Source organism: Mizuhopecten yessoensis, unplaced genomic scaffold (assembly GCF_002113885.1).
Source record: "Mizuhopecten yessoensis strain PY_sf001 unplaced genomic scaffold, ASM211388v2 scaffold11129, whole genome shotgun sequence".
NCBI classification, from domain to species: domain Eukaryota; kingdom Metazoa; phylum Mollusca; class Bivalvia; order Pectinida; family Pectinidae; genus Mizuhopecten; species Mizuhopecten yessoensis.
The window spans coordinates 128738-140185 of record NW_018408894.1 but is presented as its reverse complement, the minus strand read 5'-3'; the positions used below and the strand labels follow the sequence as shown (position 1 = coordinate 140185).

At 36.7% G+C, this 11448-nt stretch overlaps 1 protein-coding gene across 2 annotated transcripts in view; it reads right to left on the bottom strand.

The window, feature by feature from the left end:
* Nucleotides 1-2055: 2055 nt before the first annotated feature.
* LOC110466299 (protein FAM193A-like) overlaps nucleotides 2056-11448 on the bottom strand; it is a 21324-nt gene continuing 11931 nt past the window's right edge. The window contains exons 13-21 of one of the 2 annotated variants that reach the window (XM_021522709.1): nucleotides 10349-10700; nucleotides 8750-10051; nucleotides 8281-8352; nucleotides 6584-6829; nucleotides 4778-5679; nucleotides 4447-4717; nucleotides 4069-4141; nucleotides 3170-3254; nucleotides 2056-2277 (exon numbers count right to left, since the gene is read on the bottom strand). In XM_021522709.1, coding sequence (XP_021378384.1) covers nucleotides 2175-2277; nucleotides 3170-3254; nucleotides 4069-4141; nucleotides 4447-4717; nucleotides 4778-5679; nucleotides 6584-6829; nucleotides 8281-8352; nucleotides 8750-10051; nucleotides 10349-10700 — 3406 coding nt within the window. In that variant the 3' untranslated portion in view covers nucleotides 2056-2174. Of the gene's footprint in view, nucleotides 2278-3169; nucleotides 3255-4068; nucleotides 4142-4446; nucleotides 5680-6583; nucleotides 6830-8280; nucleotides 8353-8749; nucleotides 10052-10348; nucleotides 10701-11448 lie in introns of both variants that reach the window. The other variant, XM_021522707.1, reaches the window with a different exon arrangement.

Below are 11448 nucleotides of genomic sequence, written 5' to 3'. Positions count from 1 at the left end.
AAATTTGGAATAACTCCCTTTTAAATGCAAGTTCTGCAGCGAATTAAATGCAATTGTATCCTATTTCACATACTGATACTTGAAATTAATGTTTGAAGGACTGACAAAATACATACAGCCATCAAAATGTTCTTTGAGATTTCATCAAATTCCTCACACTTGATGGAACAGTGTAATCATTTAGAATGGTCAGTACAGAACATCTTATTGTAAAATAAGTTGTGCTTGTTATAAAACCTTTACCATACATCTATCAAAATGATGGAAGTATTTCTTAAAATATTTCCAAGTTTCCAGGTTCTGGTTGTCTGTGTCTTATAATTATGTACTTTTGGTTGGAGCCAAAAGATTACTTAATTAACTATGCATCTTTTACACTTACAACTTATTCCAAGATTTGTTACCCAAAATATGCAAGTCAAGATCTATAAATCAAATCATCGTCAGCATACAGACTTGTCAGCACCGTTAACACCCACAGATCTGTGTGTTTTAATGTGTTTACGTTAACACTCACAGATCTGTGTGTTTTAATGTGTTTACGTTAACTCCCACAGATCTGTGTGTTTTAATGTGTTTCCGTTAACACCCACAGATCTGTGTTTTAATGTGTGTACGTTAACACCCACAGATCTGTGTGTTTTAATTTGTTTACGTTAACACCCACAGATCTGTGTGTTTTAATGTGTTTCCGTTAACACCCACAGATCTGTGTTTTAATGTGTGTACGTTAACACCCACAGATCTGTGTGTTTTAATTTGTTTACGTTAACACCCACAGATCTGTGTGTTTTAATGTGTGTACGTTAACACCCACAGATCTGTGTGTTTTAATGTGTTTACATTAACACCCACAGATCTGTGTGTTTTATTGTGTTTCCGTTAACACCCACAGATCTGTGTTTTAATGTGTGTACGTTAACACCCACAGATCTGTGTGTTTTAATATGTTTACGTTAACACCCACAGATCTGTGTGTTTTAATTTGTTTACGTTAACACCCACAGATCTGTGTGTTTTAATTTGTTTACGTTAACACCCACAGATCTGTGTGTTTTAATATGTTTACGTTAACACCCACAGATCTGTGTGTTTTAATATGTTTACGTTAACACCCACAGATCTGTGTGTTTTAATTTGTTTACGTTAACACCCACAGATCTGTGTGTTTTAATGTGTGTACGTTAACACCCACAGATCTGTGTGTTTTAATGTGTTTCCGTTAACACCCACAGATCTGTGTTTTAATGTGTGTACGTTAACACCAAAAGATCTGTGTGTTTTAATGTGTTTACGTTAACACCCACAGATCTGTGTGTTTTAATGTGTTTCCGTTAACACCCACAGATCTGTGTGTTTTAATGTGTTTACGTTAACACCCACCCACAGATCTGTGTTTTAATGTGTTTACGTTAACACCCACAGATCTGTGTGCTTTAATGTGTTTACGTTAACAACCACAGATCTGTGTGTTTTAATTTGTTTACGTTAACACCCACAGATCAGTGTGTTTTAATGTGTTTACGATAACACCCACAGATCTGTGTGTTTTATTGTGTTTCCGTTAACCCCCACAGATCTGTGTGTTTTAACGTGTTTACGTTAACACCCACAGATCAGTGTGTTTTAATGTGTTTACGGTAACACCCACAGATCTGTGTGTTTTATTGTGTTTCCGTTAAAACCCACAGATCTGTGTTTTAATGTGTTTACGTTAACACCCACAGATCTGTGTGTTTAAATGTGTTTAAAACAACTGGCAGGGTTTGATGTACACCAGGCCTGATATCAGTTAACCATAACAACCTAATGCTACTAGTTTCTTGATTCTAGAAAAAGTGGTGGTGTAGAGTATATCAGGAAATTTTGTGGGATTTTCTGCCTTTCACTTTACAATGTTACAGAAATACAGTAATGTTTGACCAGAAATGTCAATCATTTTATTTGAAAAGGAGTGTGTAATGGTATGAAAAGTTCTTGTTATACAACACGCCAATCTTCTACTCCGATGTGTTATGTCCATTACTGTTTCCATCATTATCTCTAGTTGTTGGTCAACTCAACCTTGGTCAGACTTCCTGTTGGTCACATCTGTCCATCACTGGACAAGCTGTCGATCGAGAAACTTAACCAGTCCTCGGTCCTCTTACCATCAGTGACTTATCATCACCCATTTAGGTACAGCCCAGGCCCGACTTCTTTTTCACAAAGATGTCCTTTAAATTCATGTTTACTTGAAGCTTTTCTCTCTTAACAGGAGTGGATCCAAGACAAAACCTGCAAGTATCAATTGACCACAATGAGTTGGTTTATAACAAGTTACAAAATCTGTTGTATAGACCATGTACTTAAACACACCTAACAACTTGTTTTGATGTATAGCAGAAAGTCATGTGAATACCATGTGTTAAAAACAAACAGAACTCTGGCCACTTTCATTTATTACGTTCCAAAGGATTGGACTAAAGTTGTTCATTGATGAAATAGGACCTAGCGATTTGATTTTGCCTTCTGGCGAGCCTTGGCAAAGACTTCAGCATTATTATTTGCAGATCTGTCTGGCTTTATCCCTGAAACACACCATTTTGGTTTGTCCACATAAACAAATAGGCCCCGCAAATAATCTGTGAACTTCCTATGCCTAAGTTTGACAGAAGCTCTTTGGACTTTAAACAACTTCAACTCCCTGTACTGAAAACATATTCAAGTGATAGACTAAAATGTACTTTTCAACAAAAACGTACGTTCTAGTGCCTATTTTATGCAGACTGGTCCACCTGTTTATGCATGTAATTTTTTCAGTGGTATTCAGTCTTTTGAAAATGACTGCAAATGTTTGACCATGAAAGTCTTTGTCACAGGTCAACAGAAACCAAAATCAAATCACTTGCTCCATCTGCATTTCAAAAACCAACAACTATATGGCCTAACTGGTCAATGGTAATTTGATTGATCTTCATTACATCTGAAAACAAATTGTAATCAATGTTCTACACATAGTAAACAGGCAACAGGTTATAAACTAAAATCATACATCTGAAATGTTGCAAATTCTACTTAGATTTCAAAAACATTTATGGTATGTCTGAATAACAAGCAACACTATATTTTATTCATTTCATACAAACCATAGCAGCATATATTTTTTTCACAGCAAAAGATTGCTTACCTTTTAAATTCTTCCAGTTCTTTCTCTACATCATCCATGTCGCCACCTTCCAGATCGGACTCGGACTTCGGCATAAATATCTCATCTGCAAAAAGTCGAATGTTAAGTTAATTCTCAATTTTGATGTTAGATTTTATTGTACAATCAGATTTCACCACTCCTTAATGATCATTTCTGAAGGCTGGAATTATTTGTCATTTTCTTTTAAAAGAATGTGAATTACTTTATTTTGTAACTATTTACAAAATCAACACCTGTACACCAGCCTCCATGACACTAAAAACAACATTTAAGCTCTAAGACACACTTGCTCCTGCTTTGTACATTATATCTGTTAATGTTATCCCCTGCTCTTCATATCCTATATAGTATCTATATGCATCCAGCTATTGAACAGTATACATTAGGATTCTCCTTCCTAATATACACCAAATCACAATAATGATCAACAGATATGTGTCTTGACGGGGTTATAAAATCCATGTATTTGCTTGTTTACACGACAATTTCCTTCAATATTCACAGGTGAAAGTGTATAGATACAAAGAATTTCTACAGAGTTACATGTTATAATGCATAAGTTGTATGTTACAGGGTGAAAGCAATCTAAACCAAAGTGTTAAATAGCTACTTTATACATAATTGTATGTGTTTAACTGTGTATTAAATGTTAAAAGTCAAATCTTGTTTGTAAGTTTACTCCTTTTAGGTAAACAGGTCACTGATACTCAGTTAAGATAATGGTCACACCTCAATTTAATCCAATGTAACGTTACATCAAACTGGGTCAACCTTCATGAAAATACAAAGAATCTATTACTTGGACACAATTATCAACACACGACATGCATTATGGAGGGGGATATTATAATATAGTGTTTTATAACCACTGTTCTTACCAATCATACTGAGATCTTCACTACCACGGTTCTTTTTCTTGTTCCTTTTATTTTTTCCACTGCTGTTCTTGTTCTGCAAAAATACATTATAAAATAATACCATAAACAGTGCAACTTGCATAATATTTGATGAGTAAAACAAACTAATTTATTAAGTGAAATTAATCTTTATCATAATTTTAAATTGTGTTCACTTACATGGAAATCAATTTTTTTATTAACATAGTTCTGCTAACAATTTATCCTTCGAGTATTAAGACTGAAATAACTTTTTTTGTTCAAGCTTAATGAGATAAATTTTACTGTAGTACAAATCCTACTATCATTGCCACAGCATTTTTAAGACAATCTTTATGAAGTACAAGATTCTTTCTGTACCTGTTCATTGTTGGAGGAGGTTTCCTCAGTTCTCCCCACTGGAGAAGGTGGCTTGCCTGGCTTCTTGTCGTTGCTTGTAACTTGTCTCCCAGCTGTACTGTTGGGATGTGACTGATGGTGCTGGGAATTGTCCAGGGGAACAAATCGTTTGTTTGGACTGATGATAACCCCGTTGTGTAGGTGACCTTTGGGAGGGGTCATGGCCTGTTGCTGACTTGTTACCTTCCGTTGCTGGTCCTGGGGAGGACCTTGTCTGACACCAGATTGTTTGGCGGTCACGTGTTGAGAGTGAGACTGATTTAGACTGTTGACCGGTTGTCCGGACTGTTTGATGGTTGGTTGTGGCGAGGGAGACTGATTTTGACTGTTGACCGGTTGTCCCGACTGTTTAGTGATCGCCTGATGCAAGTTGGAGTGGTGTAGACTGTTGGTGGATTGTCCAGTTGGACTTGTACCTGATGAGTTTACTGACCCTGTCGGTTTTCTGCCCTTCCTATTGGCACTATCCTGCTGTAGATCCTCCAGTTTGATCTGTACACATGTACCATTACGGAGCTGGCTGTCATTGAAGTGCTTGGTATTCTCCTTGCCTTGTGTTGTTGTACGACCACTGGCTATGGGTGTTGGTACCGTGGTAGCGATGGTTCCATTAGGTTGTTGTTTGGAAGCTTGGGAGATTTGAGGTACTGAGTTTTTACTTGACACTGTTTTAGAAATTACAGGGGATGCCTTAGAAGTCTGAGAAGTATGACTGGAATTTTTCACAGACTTTTTGTCCACCTTAGATTCATGATGGGCTTGCACAGTCTGGACCTGTACTGGTTGTTGTTTGTCAAGTGTTCGTGGACATTTCGTCCTTCCTTTCATGGGCTTTGTTCCTGCCAAACTCTCATCTGAGATTTTCCCATTTGACTGACTACTGGGACTCTGTTCTCCTGACTCGCGACGTTTGGACTTTAATTCAATTTGCTTAGCACTCGAATGCTGCTCATCTTCCCGCCCCGCTGGAGGTATTCGTATAAGGTTCAAATTTATATTACCAACTTCACTGTGTGCTGAGTTTGTATCCTCTGGAACCACTTTGTGTTTTTTCTTTTTCTTCTTTTGAGATTTCTCCAGTTCCAACTTTGCAGCAATGAGTTTGTTTTTCTTTTGTCTTTCCTGCTCCTCACGAATAAGTCTCTGTTGTTCTTGATGTTTCTTTTCTGCTTCTAACCGAGCTTTCTCCTCGTTCTGAAAGCATCATAAAGTAAATGTATTGGTCACTGAATTTGAAAAGTTATTTAATCAACATTTGTAGTAATTTTGCAACATTTGTATAACCCTCTCCATCAAATGAAACTAGCTAATTTTTAATTATAAGTTCCTCTTTTCTATCTAAGAGATAGTATCCCATCATTTGTTTACAATATTCACGAATACACTTAACTTGATGCTTCATTTACAGTAGTTCTTCTTCAAGTTTAAACAGTAGAACATGTAGATCAGCCAAACATCCAACCTCATTTTTAACAATTATTCAGTTACTACTCACATAATCGCTATTCTAATTAATTTGAGATATACCTGGTAATTTTAACAAATTATCTGATTGGTCAATGAAAATAATTTGCAACCTTGTAACCACAATATAATGTCTGCCAATTGCCATTTACACAAGGTGGTTTTGGCTCATATGAACTAAAATGGAGAAAATCCTTACATGTTTTGAATTTTGCATTGTAATGTTTGATGTTGATTGAAGTATCACTGGCTACACTCATGTCACCAGAAAAACCCAATATTTGGGACACTATAATCACAATATATACAGAGCTGCAAAGCCCTAAACACAGTAGGGTTATCATTTAATTATTTTTTTCAAAATTGTGAAAAACCCTGAATCGGAATATTTTCACCAGGTCTAAACATGTTAATTGAAGTTGTAATTAATAACAGTACAGTAATATGGAAAGTGTTCACTCCTGATTTTTTTCTCAAATGTAACAAGAAAGAAAACTCAGCAGGAGTGAAATTGTAATGCAATCCTGTAGCTTTGAAATCGCAGGAAGGCAAATCAGAGCAAATCAGTTTTGAAAGGCCAGAATGCAAACAGTTGGCAGGGCAACACTTTTATTTCACGTCATCCCTGTTTTACCTTTCGCTGTTTCTGTCGAGCCCTCTTAGCAGCTTTGGCAGTCATGGACTTGTCAGCACCCATTTTCTGGTCTTCTGTACCATTGATGAACCTTATCAACTCATCAAGGCCCTTCAGCTCCATTGGATCTTTCGAGTCGTCTTCATGATGCGTCGTTACGAAGCTAGTGCAAGCATCTGGTTCTAACTTTGGAATTTCTCGTTTGTTAGCACAAGTGTCTTTGTGATAGTCTTGTTTAGCTTCATTCTATGGAGGTAAGGAAGATAATATCAGCTCTATGGAGTAGGTCTAATGCTTTCCTTCCCTTAAACGTTACAGAATAGGCCTATAAGGCCCAAAAAAATATATAGTCTGTTTAGGGTTGCATTGGCAAAAATACTAAGGTAGGTAGGTCGGTTTTTTTATTTTTGTTTTTTTTTTGTATATTTTTTTTGTATATTTTTGGTCATGTGATTATGACCCTACTATTGTATGAAAAACAAAGAATAACATAAACAAGGTTCATTTGGAGGCAAATTGTTCTCCATATGCTGACATTTAGCGCCAACACGGAGCTGGAAGCATTTTGAAATGCAAGGAACCTTCTAAAATTCGAAAATTAGCAGGTTTAAAAAAAAAAAGTTTTGGGTTGGGGGTAAAAAGCTAGGGTCAGTCGGGAACCCTAAACATACACCTTTTTTTTTTTGGCCTAAGTTAAAACATAATCTTCGTACTTACAATATAAAATATACCCCTAACTAGTACTCATTTAGGTCCTATATACTAAGTGGGAACTTCACAGCCCTACAAAATCTGAAAATCCTCTGCTCCTTCATAGTAACAGAACATTCCCCTAATGTCATCATACACGTTCCCTTATCCCCATATACATGTACTTACATAACATCCATACAGGTCATAATACCGTCAATGAGTGATGGGCAATCGGTTGAAAATCATAGCGATAATCGGAAGTAGTAAACCTATTGATTATCAATTGCATAATCCGTATATAATTCTATGGGACTGATTAACCACTAAAAGTAAGAATATTGTTTTTACATCGATTGATAGTCGCAGAGCTCTAATATATATAATTAACTATACAGAAGGTTTTGTTCATGAATAGATTTCATGTAACTCTTGTGCACTTTTGATTTATATAACAAATTCATTAAAATAAATGATTATTCAAGCATACTTTACATTGTATAAATTTGACACTTGAGTTCAGTATTGAACTAATTATATAAATTATGGATATTTAGAATCGGAAAGGGCAAATTGATCAAATTTTGATTACATCAATCATCATTTCCTATTTCATTCATCCTTCAATTGCATTCCTTATACTGTACAAGGTATATATATATATAAGGTCCTTATACCATTAGTCCTTTACAATTACATATTTTCCCTACAATACTTTAATATTTCTAGGTTTATAACATTAAATACCTATCAACTACACAATGTTTCAACAATTTCATGTCCCTAATAATTTCATTTCATACAATGATCCATAACCCTAGGTCCCTTTTAATTACATAACATCACATAATTACATAACATTGCATAATTAAATAACATCTGTACAATATCAAAATACCCTCAGTGCCTTATATTTAATACATAATAACCTTCAATTAAATACTGCATTTCCCGTAACACTACCTACTCAATTTTTTTGTCAATGATTGATCTGACAAGGTCAATACCTTTTTCTTCAGGCGTAAACGTAAGCGATCCCTCATTTCTGCGTAATTCTTGCTGGTAGGAGCTACAGGAGGCTGTCAAATATTGAAATAATATGTTTACAATTACATAGAAATCAACGCTATATACTTCACTGACAATGCCTATTTCACACAGCAGTGCAAAAAAAAAGAGAAAAATGTAAAATCAAATACAAACGAATAAAATCATGACATATGGATGTTCAGAAATTAAAATGATAAAATGGACTCCAGTGACAATAGATTATCACATTACATGATTTTAATATAGATTCATAGAAAAACCAATTGTCCATTGGCATTTAAAATATGACTTCAGGAATTCACCTATCATCTTTCTGCTTGCCAACCAATTCTTAGCAAACACATCTTCTTCAGCTTGATACTTGGCAAGAAATATGTCAATCAGCATGTAATCTTGAAAAGGCGTTACAAGGAGTAAGTTACTTACATTACCATGTCCGAAAAATTCACAATAGCAGCAGTCACAATATTTGCCTTCCTTCTGGTTGGAACTGGAGGTGGTAGAACTTTGCTCGGAGCAGCTATCGCTAACACTATCACAGGCGTCATCGAAGTGGACATCACAGTCGGGCTCTATACACACAGTGGAGGTGCCAACACTCACATTGTTTACAGTGGTAGGCATCGAGATGGAGTTCTGACATGCCGTCACATGGTTGTGGTCCATTGTACAGTTGGCTGCGTGTGTATGCCCTCCAATGTTATTACGTGAAGATGTGTGATTACATGTATGAGTATTCACATTTGCATTCAAACTACTGGCAAATTGACGAATCATCTGCATGCCTTCTTTGGCACCCTCGCGAATGTTTCTTGCAGCCGTCTGTATAAAATCCTGAGAGACTTTGTTTGGAGCTGAGGTGGTGGTAGTGCTTGTGTGGTTATGTGCCTGGGAGCTGGTGAGAGCCTTGCCAAGGAGATTGTTGTGCCTCTTACAGTGCTGGGAGTGAGGTTTGTCTAGCACAGACCCCGGAGGACGCGGCTGGATTTGAGGCTGTGACAGGGATACAGAGGAGGGAGGGGGTTGTAAGACAGACTGGTTGTTGTTGCCTCCTAATGTGGCTGGTCGAGTACAAGGAGGAGACATAGCTTTACTTGTCATAGTTGGTAGAATTGGAGTACTGTTGTAGTCTTTGGATGTGGACATTTGCATTTTTGCACCAGTGCTATCCAAAAACACCTGTGCCGGTGCCGGTACATGACTATTGCTCATGGACATTTTGAAAGCACTTGTACTGGGCGTGGATGTGGACACAGTATCAACGCCCATGAGCGTGGCCATGGTGTAAGGCTCAGTGAGGAAGTTGGTAGTGAAATTACTAGTAAGGGGTGGAGGAGGCAGTAACTCACTACCAAGTTCATATTTCGGTAACAGGCCTCTTGTATCGTATGTATTGTCCCATTCACCATATGCATGGTAAATATGTTCATGAATTCCATCAGGTGAATCAAAGTCCAGTTTGAGTGGAACTTTAGGCTGAATGATTGGTTTGGGCTGCCTCATGGGTAGGTGGAGGTCGTACAACTGTGGCTGCAGTACCGGCCGTATGTGGGACCTGCTTGATAGCCCATGAGGCAGCCCTGTTGATCCATGTATGTGTGGATATAAATGGAATTCTCCTGGTCGTGTTGGCACACTAGGCATTTGCGTTGGCAAAGACGTTGATACAGTTTTACCTCTTTGTCGCAAACAAACATAGCACTGACAGAGACTCTCTTCAGTTTTTACCTACGGAAGAACAAGAAAATGAGAAGTTCATTAATTTTATGTATACTAAAATGATAGAGAGATAAAATAAATATTCATAAAATACAAATTCAATCTGATTGATAAACATCTTATGTGAAGTTGAGTACACATATGAAATCACAATAATTCATTATAATGAAGCATTTGATTAAAATAAATCTTACAACTTCAGGTAGCTAAACTAAATCAAGAATACTACAAAGATTATTTAAAATACAATTTTGAATTCTTTAATCATCTAACAAACTGCATGGGGAAGGAGGATCATCAACTTACGATCTGTTCTGCCTGAGCCTGGGACACACAATGGTAGCAATCACAGGTTTCAGAGCTGATTAGGTCAGCTGCTCCATCATCGGAGTCAGTTAACCATGTTGGTGGTGACAGATCCACAGACTCCTGGTCCATCTTAATGTTTTCAAGATCAAGGTCTTCCTCCATTTTTTCCTCCTCATCTTCATCGTCCTCGCAATCATCATCGTCATCATCTTCACAATCATCATCATCATCTTCATCTTCATCATAATCCTCATCTTCCCCATCATCGTCATCATCCACATCATCCACATCATCTACATCACCCGATTGACTAATACCCTCTATCTCCTCAGGAATATCTTCTTCGTTTCTGTAATCATTAAAGTCACAGGTAAATCCAGTGAGTTAGAATAACATCAAAATGACGGGGAAAATGTGTGAATACTGTAGTTTTTAAACTGACATGACTAACTCTACTAGTAACTTGTTTCTTAAATGTTCTCATGTTTGTTTCAGCTTTACCCGACAGATGACCAGAAGGTATATGATATCTTAAAAAATTTAATATATCTGTGCTATGCTATATCTATTAACACCTGTAATATAATCAAGTTAGCAAACTCCAATGCCATAGAAAAATGCCTATTCCAAAAAGTGATGGGATTGGGTCATAACCGTTCATAATTTCTCACTTGAAGCAGTTTGCAAAAGTTACTACCGTAAAAACCCATGTAATTTGCGCACTTTTTTTTCAGAAATTTAATACCCAAAGTGGGGGGTGCGTAAAATACACAGGTATAGAAAAAATCAAGTTTTTTTCAGGAAAAGATCGACGATTCTGAGAGATCGCCATCTTGGATTATGTCCCTTGGTACACGGAACTCTAAGACAAATGACGATCAACAAATTTGTTTATGTCAAACATTAATAAAAGATACATAATGTGTTGTTATGTGAGTTTATGTGAAAAGTATTAATAAATAGGTAACCGTTAACAAAAAAAGTTTAGCCAAATTCCTATGCCAGAGAATCGCCGATCAACTTACGACATTACGTTTCGACATCTCGGTGCGTTTCCCCATACTATTACGAAAATGTAGTTGTTCAATTTAGCCTCC